This window comes from Lycium ferocissimum, chromosome 1, assembly GCF_029784015.1.
Source record: "Lycium ferocissimum isolate CSIRO_LF1 chromosome 1, AGI_CSIRO_Lferr_CH_V1, whole genome shotgun sequence".
Classification (NCBI taxonomy): domain Eukaryota; kingdom Viridiplantae; phylum Streptophyta; class Magnoliopsida; order Solanales; family Solanaceae; genus Lycium; species Lycium ferocissimum.
In genome coordinates this window covers 69,736,798-69,754,679 of record NC_081342.1, presented here as the reverse complement: position 1 = coordinate 69,754,679, position 17,882 = coordinate 69,736,798, and the positions used below count along the sequence as shown (strand labels likewise).

At 36.3% G+C, this 17,882-nt stretch overlaps 1 protein-coding gene across 1 annotated transcript; it reads left to right on the top strand.

Moving 5' to 3' along the window:
- Positions 1–2,066: 2,066 nt before the first annotated feature.
- Positions 2,067–15,976, top strand: LOC132058918 (regulator of nonsense transcripts 1 homolog). Its single transcript, XM_059451342.1, has 29 exons — positions 2,067–2,568; positions 6,139–6,390; positions 6,477–6,647; positions 6,789–6,839; positions 7,303–7,395; positions 7,545–7,640; positions 7,889–7,939; positions 8,053–8,171; positions 8,503–8,611; positions 9,100–9,222; positions 9,318–9,389; positions 9,871–9,942; positions 10,024–10,090; positions 10,259–10,401; positions 10,540–10,611; positions 10,711–10,839; positions 11,454–11,609; positions 11,845–11,958; positions 12,034–12,132; positions 12,207–12,284; positions 12,647–12,781; positions 13,031–13,105; positions 13,204–13,315; positions 13,577–13,947; positions 14,034–14,096; positions 14,175–14,246; positions 14,403–14,534; positions 14,772–14,891; positions 15,142–15,976. Exons 1-29 carry the CDS (start codon positions 2,164–2,166, stop codon positions 15,280–15,282), a joined length of 3,693 nt encoding a protein of 1,230 aa, XP_059307325.1. The 5' UTR covers positions 2,067–2,163; the 3' UTR covers positions 15,283–15,976.
- The last annotated feature ends 1,906 nt before the right edge of the window (positions 15,977–17,882 follow it).

Genomic DNA, 17,882 nt, shown 5'->3' with positions numbered 1-17,882 from the left:
CATGATCAAATAATACTGTAAAAAGTTACATAAAATAGAATGAAGATCTGGATTTTTTTTTTTATTAAAACAGAATATATTAATCATAATAATTAAATTAATACCGTAAAAAGTCAAATAAATAAGAATGACTTTTCGGCACATTTACTCCCTCGGTTCATTTCTTACTTATCACATTTCGTGTTTCGAAAATCAAATTACATAGACTTTGACTAACATTTTGAAGATGTATAATTTCATCATATTAATATGAAAAGAATCGCAACTTATATTATTTTTCATATAGTTTTCAAATATTTAAATTTATAATAATAAATTAATCAAATTAACTCTCGAAAAGCGAAACGTGACAGTAAAACTAAACGGGGAGGGAGTGATTTTTTTTTTTTAACCTTGAAACAGAATATATCTGCAAAAAGTAAAATAAAATATAATGACGTTTTTGGTACATCTAACTTAATTTTTTCCTTAAAACAGAATGTCTTCTCTCTCGACATCTTTCACCCAACCTTAACTTTCCCCATTTTTCCAAACCCTAAAATTCCAACAATACTACCAAAAATCACACTTCCAAATAAAAAAAAAAAAAAATCATTATACATTCAATTCACATAAACCCTAAGTTATATTATTCATTTCCAATTTATTTGTACTAATAAAATGGATTCTCAACCCAACAACGACGCATACACATTCCTTGAAGTTGAAGAAGAACAACACTTCAATTACCTGATTTTCAAGAGTTGTTATGTCGCTTTTCGAGAGTTAATTTGTCGCGATTCTCTTTGAGTTGTTAGGTCAACACACTCTGATTATAAAGAAAGAAAGGTTGTTGCCATTCTCTTTAAGTTCAATAATCGAATTAACAAGAAGTGAGCAAGAGGACACAAATTTTCAACCGTATGAGATATTAAGAAACAAAATAGAAATGCAATCATGAGTGAGAACAACTATACATATTGTTAAACTCCACGATAATAACAACAATTTTTGTTAGTATTTAAGCGTTTTACTAATTGTCACTCACATTAATTATCAGGCTCCCTTATATGTAGGGCTCATGAAGAAAGGATGTCTACTCTCATCAATTATCATGCTCTCTTACATGTAAGAACTCATGAAGACAAGATGTCTATATATAGATGCTTTTGCTCGTGCTCAAGGAATAATAATACAAAATGTAGAGTCGTTGGCGGTCGACAGTTAATATCGTGTCAGATGTGCAAGTTATAGTTGATCAACAATTAGTTCATATCTCATGTGACACTCAACTTTCAAATAATTTTACATATAAACTAATAATGCGTAAACATCAAAAATTACTTTTTACTAACCTCATAAGTAAAGGGATTGTTTTTTATCCAATAGGACCAGGTAAGAATATCCGACACAAGTGCAAATATGGAGTAATTAGTTTGTAAATGTTGATTCTTTTAGAACAACAAAGAAAAAAAATTTCAAATAAATATAAACAACAAGATGATATATTACGTCCAAATTCAATTAATTTAATTTTAAAATAAACATTATTCACGGGTTAAGGTGAATGGATTTATCTCTTTTATTCTTATTCTTTTGATGTTGGATTAATCCTATATAATCTTAAAAGTGTCGTACTCTAATATTTGCAATTTGTTATTTCAAGAAAATGGCGATGATATTATATTTATATAGTTGTGGGTGAATAAGTATTAAAACTTCTATTTTTATTTATTTTAAGCATACAAATACGACATAATTAACCATGATCAAATAATACTACATAAAGTTGAACAAAAATGAATGATGTTTTGTTAAATTTAATTTTTGTACCTTAAAACAAAATACCTTAACCCATGGTTAAAATGATACCCGTAAAAAGTTAAAAATTTAACTTTTTTTTCCTTGAAACAAAATATATTAACCACCCGATTAAATATAATACACTACTGTAAAAAGTTAAGTAAATGACTTTTTTGTACATCTAATTTAATTTTTTTCCTTAAAACAGAATATTCAATATTCATCATACCTTTCTTCCAACCCTAACTTTCCCCATTTTTTCCAAACCCTAAAATTCCAACAACACTACCAAAAATCACACTTCCAAATCAAAAATTATACATTCAATTCACATAAACCCTAAGTTATATTATTCATTTCCAATTTATTTATACTAATAAAATGGATTCTCAACCCAACAACGACGCATACACATTCCTTGAAGTTGAAGAAGAACAACAACACTTCAATTACCCTGATTTTCAAGAGCTTTCACAGCCAATTACCGGCGCGTGGCCTACACCTTCGGAAGCGCCGCCACAGTCCTCCGCCGACGCGCCGCCGCCGTCGAAACCACGCGCTCACGCGCCGGCGGCGGATGTGTTGGTGGCGGGGATGAGTGGGTTGAATTTTGAAGAGAATGTTGGTGGTGGTGATGATGTGGGTTTTGAGGGTTTTGAGCATGCTTGTAAGTATTGTGGAGTGACGAATCCTGCTTGTGTTGTTAGGTGTAACGTCCCGTCTTGTCGTAAATGGTTTTGTAATTCTAGAGGGAATACTTCCGGTTCGCATATCGTTAATCACCTGGTATATGTTGTAACCCCTCTTGTTATTTCATAATGTATCGTATTATATTATATTGTATTGTGCTGTATTGTATCGTACTGTATTGTGCTGTATTGTATCGTTTCAAGGTAGGGGTAAGGTCTGCATACACACTACCCTTCCCAGACCCCCACTTTGTGGGATTACACTGGCTATGTTGTTGTTGTTGTTGTGCTGTATTGTATCGTACTGTTTTGTATCCTACTCTATTGTGCTATATTGTATTGTATCGTACAACCTCTCGACCTTTCAAGGTTTCCCAGACCCTACTTTGTGGGATTACACTGGCTATGTTGTTGTTGTGCTGTATTGTATCATATTGTATTGCTTTGATGATACTCCCTCTGTCCCAATTTATCTGGCATCCTTTTCTTTTTAGTCTGTCCCGAAAAGAATGTCACCTTTCTATAATTAGAAACAATTAAACTTTAAATTTCCCTGGTCACCCTTAATGAAATGATTTATAGCCACACTCTGTTTGGATGGTTGTTACATATTACTACTTACTATTTCATAATGTATCGTATTGTGCTGTATTGTATCGTACTGTATTGTTGTGAAAAGTACAGTATTTGGATAGATTGTATCGTTTTTCGTTTTTACATAATGTCACACATCAACAATTTTGAAGGATAAACCTATAGGTAAAGTAGGGTACCAGGTAAAGCTTATATAGAAGTAGGATAAAGGATAAAATAGGATTATTAGATAATAAGTAATGTGCCGTCTTGTCGAAAAGTGGTTTTGTAATTCAAGGGGGGAATACTTTCGGCTCCTATATCGTTAATCACCTGGTATGTTAAACACTGTTTGGATGGTTGTTACATATTAGTACTTATTATTTCATAATGGATGTATTATATTGTATTGTGTCGTATTGTATCGTACTATATTATTGTGATGAATACAATGTTTGGACCGATTGTATCTTTTGACGTCGTTACATAATGTCACACATCAAAAATTTGAAGCATAAACCTACAAGATAAGTAGGGTACGAGGTAGAGCTACTATAAAAATGTTGGGTAAAAGATAAAATGAGATTATTAGATAATAAATAAAGATAATGTATTGTATTATATTGTATTGTGCTGTATTGTATCGTACTGTATCCCAATTTATACGCACCCTTTCCTTTTAAGTCTGTCCCAAAAAGAATGTCACCTTTCTATAATTGTAAACAATTTAACTTTAAAATTTCCATTTTACCCTTAATGAAATGATTTATAGCCACACAAATATCTAAGGATCGTTTTAGACCACAAATTTTAAAGTCTTTCCTTCTTAAACTTTGTGTCAAGTCAAACAGTGCCCCATAAATTGGGACGGAGGGAGTATAACTTTTGGATAGATTGTATCGTACTGTATTGTTTTGATGATACTACTTTTGGATAGACTGTATTGTTAATCACCTAGTATGTAAGAGGAATTCTGATTTTTAACTGTTAATTAGTAACTGATTCTTCAGTTAAAACTACTCATGTGATATGTTAATTTTGTACTGTTACTTCATAACTGATGTGAATATAGTTTTATAAGTAGTCAAATTACCATCAAAGATAACATATTTTTAGAGGAGATATGTGCGTTTTAAACTTACATTGATTTGAATTAATGTTAAAAACACACCTGAACTATCTTTTTTTTTTTGCGAGTTATCACATTCCAACTATCAGTTGTTCTCTTTTCCTCGTATGTAAAGGAGATATGTGTGTTTTAGCTTATTCCGATTCTTCTGGATTAATGAATGTCCCTCTTGTCTCGTTTGTTCTTCTATACTAGTAGTGGTAGTATTACTCTTGTTAATCACCTGCTATGTAACACTCTGTTTGGCCAGTTGTTACATATTAGTACTTACTATGTCATAATGTATGTATTATATTGTAATGTGTTGTGTTGTATTGTAGCGTACTGTATTGTTGTGATGGATACAAATGTTTGGATAAGTTGTATCGTTTTCAGTCGTTACATAATGTCACACATCAGCAATTTGAAGGGTGAACCTACAAAGTAGGGTACGGGGTACAGGATAGCACCAGAAAAGTGAAGTAGGTGAAGCTTAACTGTCTTTGACCTAGTGATCATTACACGACTAGCCAATTAGTCTTTATTCTGTTTCATTATACTTGATGTGGATTTTAGTAGTAGGCGGTTACTGTTGGAAACTTTATTTTGTCTATTTTTTCAGATCTTCTGTTAGTCTATCTTTAGTAATACGATGCATCGGATGCTATGTATGCAGAAAATAAAATAAAGGTAGGTTACCAGAATTTGGTTATCAGGATAAGGATAATCACAAGTGTGTGGTGGGAGTTATGAAAAAATGATTATAGTAGATTTACTACTAGCCTCACGGCTATTTTAACAGGAGGAGTTTCCTCGGAGTTCTAAATTTTTGAAATCAAGCTTATTATTAACTGCTAGGATCTCCTTCCATTTGCTTGTGTGTGTTTTACAACAAGGTTTTTTGCCGAGTATAGTCTTTCGTTTCATCTGGTGATGGATGGTCAAGCTGTGGAATATGATTTCGTTGGTTTTTTAGATCTCTCTACAACCCCCCCCCCCCCCCCCCCCCCCCCCCTTCTCTCCCTCTTTTCTACCTATTAGTTATGCAGACCTCTCTCTATCTGTCATAAATAGTTAAATCTGAAACTTTCTGTTAATTTATGGTTAATTATTAAAAAAAAGAAGAAGTTATACCAGGGAACGTAAACTTTCTTGTCCACTTATTCTTCTTTGGTTCTGTAGTATGGTGTGGATGTACATTATCTAGGTGAAATGCTAGATTTCCTCAGCACATTATAAGTTTAGTGAATGAACTGAGATTTTTCTGCTTTTGTAACTAATGTATATTTCCAGCCCCCTTTAGTGCTGGGGATCTCTTAGATAAAATGAACACTTATCCTAATAAAAAAAGGTTTTGTCTGACTCGTGCAACTCTCATTTCCACTGTAATTCCTCATTTATGCATGTGGGAGAAGCTGAAAGTGAAATTGTCCATATATATATATATATATATTTTTTTTTTTTGATAAAGGTACGGTAAATTTTATTAATGACGTACCAAGCTGGCACAGAAATTACAACAGAAAGAAGAACTCAGACCAATCAACCATTACATGCTTCTCCCTAAAAACTCTAGGAAATCAAGATATTGATCCATATCCTCTAACAGGCCCTCCTTACACCAATAGTACAGATACTGGATACACTTGTCTATATGTTTATCAAGGAGAAAATCAAAAGCATCATCCTTTCTTAGTTGATAAGGGTGTGAATTGTCTCTAGTTGATACTGCATTTTGGGATGTCCAATGTCCACTGTTGGTATTTGCTAACGAAATATGGAATCTTAGATGCATGTTATATTTTGTTTGTATCACCTGTCTAGGCAGTGCGATGAAGCCACTTACTATTAATGAATTTATATTGGAAAGTTATATATTCATCTTGGCTTTTCCTACAATTGGCATGCCTATTATTTTCTCTCCAGAAACAAGGCATTTATTGAGTTTTTTTTGTTGGCGTTGTATCTTCTCACTTTTCCTAATAGGTGCGAGCAAAACACAAGGAGGTGTGTCTTCATAAAGATAGTCCACTTGGAGAAACAATTCTAGAGTGCTACAATTGTGGATGCCGAAATGTCTTTCTTCTTGGCTTCATTTCTGCCAAGACAGAGAGCGTCGTTGTTCTCCTCTGTAGGGAACCTTGTCTAAGTGTTAATGCATTGAAGGATATGAACTGGGACCTGAGTCAGTGGTGCCCGCTCATTGATGACAGGTGCTTTTTGCAGTGGCTTGTTAAGGTCCGGATTCGCTTTCTTATTCTTCTCTTCTGATCCTTTTCGTTTTTGTTTTCTGTCCTGTTTTTGTGATGTGCGGAGTGTTGCAGGTCCCCACTGAGCAAGAACAGTTGAGGGCGCGCCAGATCAGTGCTCAACAAATCAACAAAGTAGAAGAATTGTGGAAGTCAAATCCTGATGCTACCCTGGAAGATCTTGAGAAGCCTGGTGTGGATGATGAGCCTCAGCCTGTTGCCTTGAAGTATGAAGATGCCTATCAGGTTCTCGCTGGATGATACTATTGTGTTATCCCCTTTACCTTTCATTTGTAATAGATGCTTGCAGGAATTACTATATTGTGTAGTTGTGGTTGCCTCTGTATTGATATTTTAACTAAGTTTGCCTTGACTTTTCTAATGTAGTATCAAAACATATTTGCACCGTTGATCAAGCTCGAAGCTGACTATGATAAGGTATGTCAGATTCTTAAGATGATTTTAGATGGTGAAGCCTGTGTGTGTCAAAGAATACTAGCTCTATCCTATTTTATTTTCTTAGCTTTTTGTTGCATCCTGTGATATCATGTATTTTCCTCTAACGCTGCATGCTTCTTCTCACCTTTGCTTTTCGATAGTGGGTTTAGGATACTGGCTCTATCCTAAGTTTACCTGATAGTGAGTTGTCCGTAGAAGTGCTGAATTAACGAGGACAATTGCATTTTCACTTGATTGTCTTTTTCTTCTTGATTCTTAATCTCCGTGACAATTGAACTAAGGCATGCCAAGTTGCTGCTCTCTGTGTAGCTCTTGAGCAAAGATGTGATACTTTCCCTTGTCAAGTTAATTTGCTCATCTTGTTTTTTTGGCCTTTGAGTTGAGTTCATACTAGTGTTTAGGGTAACTTACAAGCTTTGGAATTTTGGTTTCTGTTTCGTAGATGATGAAAGAGTCTCAAAGTAAAGACAATCTTACTATTCGATGGGATATTGGTCTCAACAAGAAGCGCGTTGCGTATTTTGTGTTCCCAAAGGTATTTCCTTGTTATTTTCTTCTACTGTGATTCTTCTAGACTCTTGGACTGTTATAGAGCTTATTGTTGTCATTTACCATTAAATTATGGCATGGGAGCTTTTTTTAGTCTTTACCTACCTGAACTGAAGATAGTCTGCTGTTTTTTAGGAAGATAATGAGTTGCGTCTTGTACCTGGTGATGAGCTAAGGCTACGATATTCTGGGGATGCAGCTCATCCAGCTTGGCAATCCGTGGGGCACGTGGTATGGACCTTTTGTCTTGGTCTCCGTATCTTTTCAAGAGGGTAAAATATTGGATGGAGTCTGGCTAACCACAAACACCCTTAACAAGTAGAGACAAATTCGTTTGAAAGAAAGAGGCTTTCTGCATCATGTAAAATTTACTTAGTGTGGAAAATATTCTTAAAAGAGCTTCTCCAAAAGCTTCCGGCATTTTTAGGACTTCTTTTGCAGTTTCTACTGAAGATATTGATTGACCATTCAATTTTCAGGTAAAATTAACTGCTCAAGAAGAAGTTGCGCTTGAACTTCGTGCCAGCCAGGTACCTAACTTAGATTTTAGATTGCTAGTCTCATTGTAATTTTCTGTTTTCTTTTTTTCACCATTGGTTAGTTTGCATTTTGGGTCTTTGCTGAACTATTCCCGTCTTATCAGGGGGTTCCAGTCGATGTGAACCATGGGTTTAGTGTCGACTTTGTTTGGAAGAGTACGAGCTTTGATCGGATGCAGAGTGCAATGAAAACCTTTGCAGTGGATGAGACTAGTGTCAGTGGGTGAGTGAGAATGTTTGTGTTCATTCTAACTAAAATCAGATCAGCTTGTCTCTTTTTTTCTTCATTTTTAGGTATTTGTGATGCTGCTGATGATTTTATTTTAAGAGAAATGTCTGCTCCTTTTTTAGCTTTGTCACCGTTGAATGTTTAAGATAATGCATCTTTTCTTTTGTTGCCCAGTCTTGGTATCATAAAGGAACTTTGAATTAACTTATGCAGTACATGGAATGTCATATTCATGGATTTAACGATTAACTTTATTTGGGTCAACAAGTTTGTAACTTCTAATGATGGAGTATTTAGTTTTGTTTTCTTTTTGCCTCTCATGCAGGTATATTTACCATCACCTGTTAGGTCATGAAGTTGAGATGCAGATGGTCCGGAATACACTTCCGCGGCGTTTTGGTGCCCCTGGTCTTCCAGAGCTTAATGCATCTCAGGTTGAGTGCTCTATCTGTTAGTTCAACATATTTCCATTAGCTTCGAATTTCGATATCGATCATGCTCCCAAACATCTTTTTAGGGATACCTTATTGAACAGGATTTTTTTTTTTTTGATAGTGAGAATTGTTATTAGTATCAAACATGTTATGATGGTCAGGTTTGAGAATTATAGTGAATGATCAACCCTTGTTGTGTGCTTGTGCATGTCACATTGTGGATCCCGCATAGCAAGGACCACATATTTCAAAATTTAGGTGTTCTGCTTTGCCCTCTCTTTTCATGTAACCCCCCTCTCATTTGGCAGTATGCTCAATTAAGCGAAAATGCAGCAGAGTGCCCGTAGTCAGTTGCTCCTTTCCCACCCCCTAAACCAAAAAGCGAACCTAAAAAAAAAAAGCCCCCACCACCTCCGGTGAAAGGAGGATCTCAAAAAGAGGAGTCATATTGCTTCTGGTTGTCTTATTATTCCATGTTCACTTCCTAGGTTTTTGCTGTAAAAAGTGTTCTTCAGAAGCCCATCAGTTTAATTCAAGGTCCACCTGGAACTGGAAAAACTGTCACCTCTGCCGCCATTGTTTATCACATGGCGAAACAAGGCCAAGGACAGGTAACTTTGAAGTCCTTTTTTGTTATATTTGTTCTCGATGTTAGTTGCTTGATTTAATGGTTATTTTTAGTCGTTTGTTAACTATCTTTCATCAGGTTTTGGTCTGTGCCCCCAGTAACGTGGCCGTGGACCAATTAGCAGAGAAGATAAGTGCTACTGGTCTGAAGGTAAGGCACCAGCTATTTCTTTATCTCCTTCCCACCCCCAATCCAAGGAGAGAAAAAAAGCTCGATGAAGACATCATAAACTGACTAAGTCACTATTTTGGTAGTTAATCCACATTTATGCAAACACTAATTTCTATGTGGAAGCATCTGGCAGAATGTTGGATTGTTGTCCTCCCATTTCGTGACAGTATATATACTTCTCCATCCCCAATCCAGCCCCTTTTTGGTAACGAGTTAAAAAAAGAGTTCTCTTTATATCCTCAGAAGGATCGGGTTTGTCAGGAAACTGAAGGATAAAATGAATCTTCTATATCCATCCCAATTGACCCTGTCCCACCCATGAACACAAACAGAAGGCAAAGGAACATTGGAGTCTAAAAGTATTGGAAATATAATAAAAATTAACAAAAAAATTCAACATCATCTTTTTCTTTAATTTGTGTGGTTTTAGGTCCGTCATTATTTGAATTTTTTTCCCCAGGTGGTCAGGCTCTGTGCCAAGTCAAGGGAAGCTGTCAGTTCTCCTGTCGAGCATTTAACCCTTCACTACCAGGTTACTTTTAAATTTTGTATTCTCAAATATTTATATATCGTTCTCTTTTTGGTGTTGACTTTTTGAACTTTTGTTTTACAGGTTCGCCATCTTGACACATCTGAGAAGAGTGAACTTCACAAGTTACAGCAACTGAAGGATGAACAAGGTTGGTGTTGCTTTCTTTGGCCACACTTGTACTGGGATTTAGCATTTACCTAGGGATATTTTTAAAGTAGTCCTCTGTGTTTTTTCTCTTTCTTATTTTATATCCTCTATTAGACCATTTTGAATGGGTGCACATTATTCAGAGTCATTTGATTTAATGGACTTCCAGGAGAGCTCTCCAGCAGTGATGAGAAGAAATATAAAGCTTTGAAGCGAGCAACAGAGAGGGAAATAGCTCAGAGTGCTGATGTCATTTGTTGCACATGTGTTGGTGCCGGAGATCCTAGATTGGCTAATTTCAGATTCCGCCAGGTTGGTTTACCTTATTACTGAAAAATTGAGGTTTTGTTAACTATTTTAGCTTTTCAATTTCTTATATTTGTTCGTATGTACCCATTCGGGATGCTTTCTTGCTGGTTTTAACATTTATATTGTTAAACCTCTTGGTAGGTCCTCATTGATGAATCCACTCAGGCTACTGAGCCTGAATGTCTCATTCCTTTGGTTCTTGGCGCAAAGCAGGTCATTATTGCAATTAATATCATGTTGAAATTCACTTATAAAAAATGTCATACTGAAATGTAGTACGATGTTGGGTTCTTACAATGAGTTTTGTGCTAGGCTGTTTTTGTCGGTGATCACTGCCAGCTTGGACCTGTTATTATGTGCAAGAAAGCAGCTCGCGCTGGACTTGCTCAATCTCTATTTGAACGCCTTGTGTTTCTAGGGGTGAAGCCGATTAGGTTACAGGTGATTTATCTGAGTGTCTGTTGGATGTGGCTGAAGTGAAATTCAAGATTCTCTTTTTCCCCGTTATTCTCTTGTTTCTCATATAGTTGCCTGGAAGTGTTCCTCGTCATCTATGGAGATTTGTGGAGACTGCTTTCCTTTTTTTGGGGCTGGGTGGGTGGGTTTGATGAAGATGTTCATGGCATTTTAACTCGTATTCGCCAATCTGCCACTTCCACCCACCCTTCTATTCTGTCGGACCAGCCAAAAAGTCATGGTAGTTTTAAAGTTCTATGATTTATCTATGCTTCATGTAGCATCATGTTACTTGGATATCAAGCTTGTCATTATCTAGTAACGCTTATGTGTCTGAGCTGTTTTGACTTTTGAGTTACCATATCTCTCATTCTAGCTGCTTTTGATTGCTTCCAAGCTATGTTTGTTGATCCCCTCTTGTTCGTCTTTCTGTTTTTTTTTTTGGTTGGTTTCCTTGAACTTCATGTTGTTGCCTGCTCACATCCTCTTTCAGATCACTGTACCCCTTTTTAGCTATTTTTTAAATCTATGCAAGTGTCAGAATTCTTATTTTTCCATTACTAATGTTGATTCTGTTGTCTATTCGTTTGTAATTCCAGGTACAATACCGTATGCATCCTGCATTGTCTGAGTTCCCATCAAATAGCTTTTATGAAGGTACACTTCAAAATGGTGTAACCATCAATGAAAGGCAATCAACAGGGATTGATTTTCCTTGGCCTGTACCCAACCGTCCCATGTTCTTCTATGTTCAGGTATTTTCAGATTGTTTTAGCTGATTCATCTACAGTTCTTGTTTGAGTCATGGAAAATTCTGTCATTTCTCTTTTGGGTCACAGTCTCCCTGGGTGATATTGTACTATGATGATTATGGAGATATTAATGATTATTTCTCGAAAGATATTTTGGTGTTTCTTCGATATTGTTTGAGGATTTTTTCCTGGTATGACTGATATATTCAAACTTGGATACTTGGTAATTCATCCGTAGATGGGACAAGAGGAGATCAGTGCTAGTGGAACCTCCTATCTGAATAGAACTGAAGCTGCAAATGTGGAGAAGATTGTGACTACATTTCTGAAGAGTGGGGTAGTCCCTAGTCAGGTACATTCTTATTTGCATCTTTAAGGCTGGACACCTTCATTTTGTGGCAAGGATGTGATTTTTGTATATTCACAGATTGGCGTCATAACACCATATGAGGGTCAACGTGCATATATTGTGAATTACATGGCAAGAAATGGTTCTTTAAGACAACAGCTCTACAAGGAAATTGAGGTAAGCAGTTAATACGTTGGCATTGTGGTTTTCTTGGATTTATTAATACATACTCTGAGTATTTCTATTATCAGGTTGCAAGTGTAGATTCATTTCAAGGGCGGGAAAAGGATTATATTATTTTGTCTTGTGTCAGGAGTAATGAACATCAGGTTGGTTTATATATCTTCTTTTTGATGCTCAATGTTTTAACATTTTTAGATTTCTTTCGATCTGTTGTCAATTTATGTATCCTCTGAACCATAACATCTGCTTCTTTTTTTCCGTCCCTCTTTCCCCCACTCCGGGGTCTTCGCTTGCAAAAGTTTCATGTCTTTATTTATTTCGGGGTGCAGGAGGTAGGGTGGACGTTTCGTTAATGTTGATATATGTAGCAATTACTTGCATAATTCATATATTTAGTCAGTGTGAATCTGACTGTCTTTTGCATATGCTTTACTCTATTATACCATGTCCCCTTTTTTCACGGTTAAACTTAAATTGTTGACTTCTTTTACTTTCTCATTTCTTTTAGGGCATTGGATTCCTTAATGATCCACGCAGGCTTAATGTTGCTCTTACCCGTGCTCGTTATGGTATTGTTATATTGGGAAATCCTAAAGTCTTGAGCAAACAGCCTTTGTGGAATGGCTTGTTAACTCACTATAAGGTAATCTTCAAATTGTTCTCCTCTGGTAATGCTTCTTTAGGCCTCTGCACTTCGAAGTAGTTATAAACTGGTAAACTTAACATAACATTAGGTGGTTAGTCTTTTGGGCTAATATATCTTGTTGAGTTTGTTAGACAATATTGTTATTATTATTTCCAGACTTAGGAATGTATATAGTACATGTATCAGTAGGTGTCTGATGCTTTTATGATGCTCATGGCCTCATGCTTTAATGATTTTTTCTTACAGGAGCATGAGTGCTTGGTAGAAGGTCCTCTGAATAACTTAAAGCAGAGCATGGTTCAATTTCAGAAGCCCAAAAAGGTACTGATTGGTTAAATACTTTTCCAATGTTACATATCTGTGCTTGTGCATGATTATGCATCAGTGTTGAGTTGGCTTTTTGTATCATCCATTTGCAGATCTACAATGAGCGCAGACTTTTCTTTGGTGGTGGACCTGGAGTAGTTCCAGGTGACAGTTTTGGATCTGCTTCAGGCGCCAGTGTTGACAGGCGAAATAGTCGTCCTAGGGGTATGGTGAACTTGAACTTCCTTCACTGGCCGTGAATTGTTTGTTTTGATGTTGTATGCCATTGAGGATTGCTATGTTGAAGCATGTTTCTGTTTCATCTCATAATGTGTCAGAAACCCTGCTTTTGCTTTTCTTCTTATTGTAGAGCTTTTCTCAAAATGGTTTCGGAGAAACTAGAAAGAAGCATGTCTATTATTATTAGAATCTCAAGTGTATTTATATATGTATTTGTCTGCTTTTGCTTATTTATAATTTTGGTAGGTTCCTATATGGCACCTGGTGTACCCAATGGTACTCAGAAACCCGGTGTTCATCCTGCTGGTTATCCGATGCCTCGGGTTCCTTTTCCCCCTTATCATGGAGGCCCTCCACAACCATATGCAATTCCTACTCGTGGTGCTGTCCATGGGCCTGTTGGAGCTGTTCCTCATGTTCCACAGCCAGGTAGCCGGGGTTTTGGAGCTGGACGTGGCAATGCCAATGCCCCAATTGGTAGTCATCTCCCTCACCATCAAGGCTCCCAGCAACCAGTTGGAAGTCTTGGATCTAACTTCAACTTTCCTGCATTGGAGAATCCAAACAGTCAGCCTTCTGTCGGGGGACCTTTATCTCAACCTGGATATGCTTCTAATGTTAGTAACCTTTCAGTTTTTTTATTCGTAATTCGATCACATAGTAAATGATTTAGTGTCAGCATTTTTTCTTTCCTGAATTATAGATGGCTATCCAAGGACCAGGCCAGTCATTTCGGGATGGACTTTCTATGGGTAGCATGTCACAGGTGATTGATTCTAAACATCAAAAAATTGTTTTTCTAATTTGTTTATTCTATCATATTTACCTTAAATTTTCTAATCAGGATTTTGTGGGAGATGATTTCAAGAGCCAAGGGTCTCATGTTCCATATAATGTTGCTGAGTTCTCTACACAGGTGCCTGTACTACACATTTTCTAGTAATTTGTTCATTGCGCCTGCACATCACTGCCTTAATTATGCGTAGTTATTTGTTTTTCCCTGCACCAATTATTTTATGTAGGATAGGTTTTCTTTTCTATATTAACCGGCCTTTGTTGTGCTGGCATTTAGGCTTCTCAAGGTGGATATGCTGTTGATTATGGAACTCAAGGAGCACAGGCTGGTTTTCCAGGGAACTTTTTAAACCAGAATACACAATCTGGATACTCCCGTTTTGGTTCAGGGAATGAATTCATGTCACAGGTTAGTCTAAATTTCACTCTGTTGGCTTCAATTGCTCACTCTTTAAGGCCCGGAAATCTTGTATATAAAAATGAGTCTGGAAGTTGTCGCACAGTTAAAATCATACATGATAGGCTGATCTGTTGGATGTTCTGACTGGGTCGCTTTATAGACGAACTATGTGACACGGTCTCTTATGATTTCTTTTCTCTGATCTACTGCATCTTTTTGCTTATCGGGCTTTTGATTTATGTGCAGGACTACATGGCTCATGGATCCCAAGGTCTATTTACTCAAGCTGGATATAATGATCCATCACAAGATGATGGTTCGCAGAATCATTTTGGCATGTCCAGTGTGAATTCGCTTCAGTCTCAGGTTAATTTGTTAAACAATTCTGCTTGAGATTTGGCTAAATTATTGAACATGCTCAAAATAGGAAATATGCATCTGATTGCAGAGGTGATTCTCACTGGTACAAAAGACGGGGGACTTACGCTTGTTGCAAAATATTTTCTTCTTGCTATTTGTTCATTTCAACTAGTCTAATTGTGACTTGGATGATTTGACTTGGATGATTTGAGTTTTTACTTCGAATGGCACTTGAATTTGTTTCCTTTCTTTTCAGAGTTTGCTTAATCCACTTTACTCCCAGCCATTTGCGCACTACAACACGCAACCATTGAACATGCAAAGTTCCCAACCTCAACAGCAGCAAGGGCCACAAGGCCAGGTTTTCCAAAATCAGAAACTCCATTACAATAGTTGAAGACCACAGGGTTATTTATATGATGGGTTATAGTTTTGCATCCAGCAATTTGGTTTGTGCTGTCAACATGTGACCATATTATCTGACCTAAGATGAGGTAAAAGAGTTTGCTAATAATTCAGGTCAGTTGGTGACATATTCCTTGCCAATAATCTTGAATGTCGAGTCAGAGGGTTGACGTGGTGGAAGGCCTCTCTGCTCAAGGAAACCAAGCGCAGGACAACCGGTGCTGAGAAAAAGAAGAAATAACCCATGTTATCTTCGTGAAGTTTTACGTACTGTTTGAAGAGAAGGTATACTATTTCTCCATGAGATAAAGGTTACATGGCGTGGTGTTGGCCGGAAGGGTGGGTTATTCAGGACACGGATCTTGTTACTTGCGCATTGCATGGAGTACAGTATTGTTTGAATCTGCGACCATATCTTTTGTACAGTGTCCAGGCGAAAGTCAGCTAACCCTTTCAGCTCTTACCGACTTGTAATTATACTCTTTAGTATTAGTATTACGTGGATGATGACGATAGATGTGTTTGTCATTGCAGCAGTTTTAAGTTATTGGGTGTATAAACATGCAGGTATTGGTGTTTTGATTAAATTGGTTTGGTTGTAACCCAACATCATTTTTTGTGGATGCCTTTCGAAGCGTTTTGCTTGGAGTAGTCAATGAAAAATTTACGAGCATTTAAGCACCGCATTGTTCGTTTTGCTCATCTCCCATCTGTTTCTACCTTCCAGTGATAGCAGGGGAATAACCTTTCGAGTAGCAATAAAAAGCTTTCGTGTAAGTGAAAATATCTCATTCCTTTTCTTCGGGCATCCGTTTTCTTGCTGCGTTAGCGCTGTTCTGTTTTCTGGTTGCATATAGAGTGCGGGACTATTAAGATAGGGAAAGGTTTGTCGCTTGGTTGAAGCCATATAAGATAGTACCTGAGATTTTATATTATATTTACAATGCCAACTCCATTTGTAATCTTGCCCTGGTTGAATGTTTGTAAATGCTAAAAGTAACTGAGATGTACTGGAATCTAATGAGGAAATTTTGGTTATATTGATGGTTTGGTCTTTTGCGTACTTGCATTTCTGTTTTGCTAAAATAAACTTTAAGCTAAAATGATGCTGATCACTGTGAAAGTAATTTTTTGGCTGAAGGTAAAGAGGTATTTGAAAATGTGTAAAAGATGGAGTCGTGGCCTGAAAGGTAGAGAGTGCTGCAGCTAACAATCTGACTAATCTGAATCTGAGATCCGGATATAAAAAATAGGACTTTTACACTACACTGCAACATAACAAAGCACACGACAAAATATTATCCTATTTTTTATTCTTTTACAAATTTTGGCCATTATGTAGTGTAAATGAATTTATAATTTGTGTAATAAGCAGTCTGTACGCTAAGTATACGCCGACAACCTTAAATTTGTCAGTAAAAAGTTGCACATTTGGGGCCAAAACAATTATATTTTCTAGCCAAAATATATATATATATATATATATATATATATATATATGATTTCAAATCTCTTAAGTATCAATGGAGCTTGGAGGAGTTACAGAGAATTTCAAAGTTACATTTGCCAGGAAATTTATGCTCTTAAGTTGAAAGAGTATTAGTTTAGTTGCTGGAAGAATCTCAGTCTACAAATATAATTTACAATCCATCAAGAAACTAAGGAAATGGGTTGAAATTTGTAAAGCATGCAGCAAAGGAAATTAATTTTGACTCCTTTTCCTAAGAGAAATCTGGGTTTAAAGGGGAGGAAGAACATTGAATTACGGAAAAGACAAAAAAAACCCTTTAGCTTATTTGTTGCTAGTGTGTTATTGGGGACATTTTGGGTAAAGCAAAAATGGGTATCTTGCTAACATACTACCTTCATGTAGTATGTTAGCAAGACCTACGCGCGCGCACACACACTACTTTGAATTGAAAAAAAAAGAAGAGATAAGGGTCAAAAACACATCTCAACTATCACTTTTTTTTTGTGTTTCATATCTGATTCATCCGTAGTGGACTTTCCTACCTAAACTATCACCAGATAGTTAGCAAAACACACCTCGACTTATATATGATGGTGTGTGTACTACACTCTTTTTTTTGGTTTAATCGTGCCACATGCCACTCCACGTGGATTAATAATTCCACCGTGGCAGAACTAATTGTTAGGGTAAAAGTTAATTCCATGTGGATAATCTGCTCACATTTGCAAAAGACATTCTTTCTCATTTTGATAAGAAAATATGATCAATGAAGAAGATGAAGGGAAACAAAATGAAGGAGAAAATCTGATTAGCTCTTACAGGAGAAGAAAATGAAGAACAAGGTTGATAATGAAGAAGAAATAATGAGAAAATCTGCACAAGAGAAGAAGAAACAAAGAAAAATGGTTGAGAAATGATGAAGAAGAAGGGGGAGAGCTTAGGGTTTTAAAGAATTAATTGGAAAATTAAAAATAATAAAAAAAAATAAAGAGTCAGCTTATATATAGTTGTTACATATGCAAAATGGACGATTTTTTTTTGGCGCATTTTGGTGTTTGAGGTCAAACATTTAGTCTAAATAGCGTTTAGGTGTGTTTTGCTAATTATCTGGTGATAGTTTA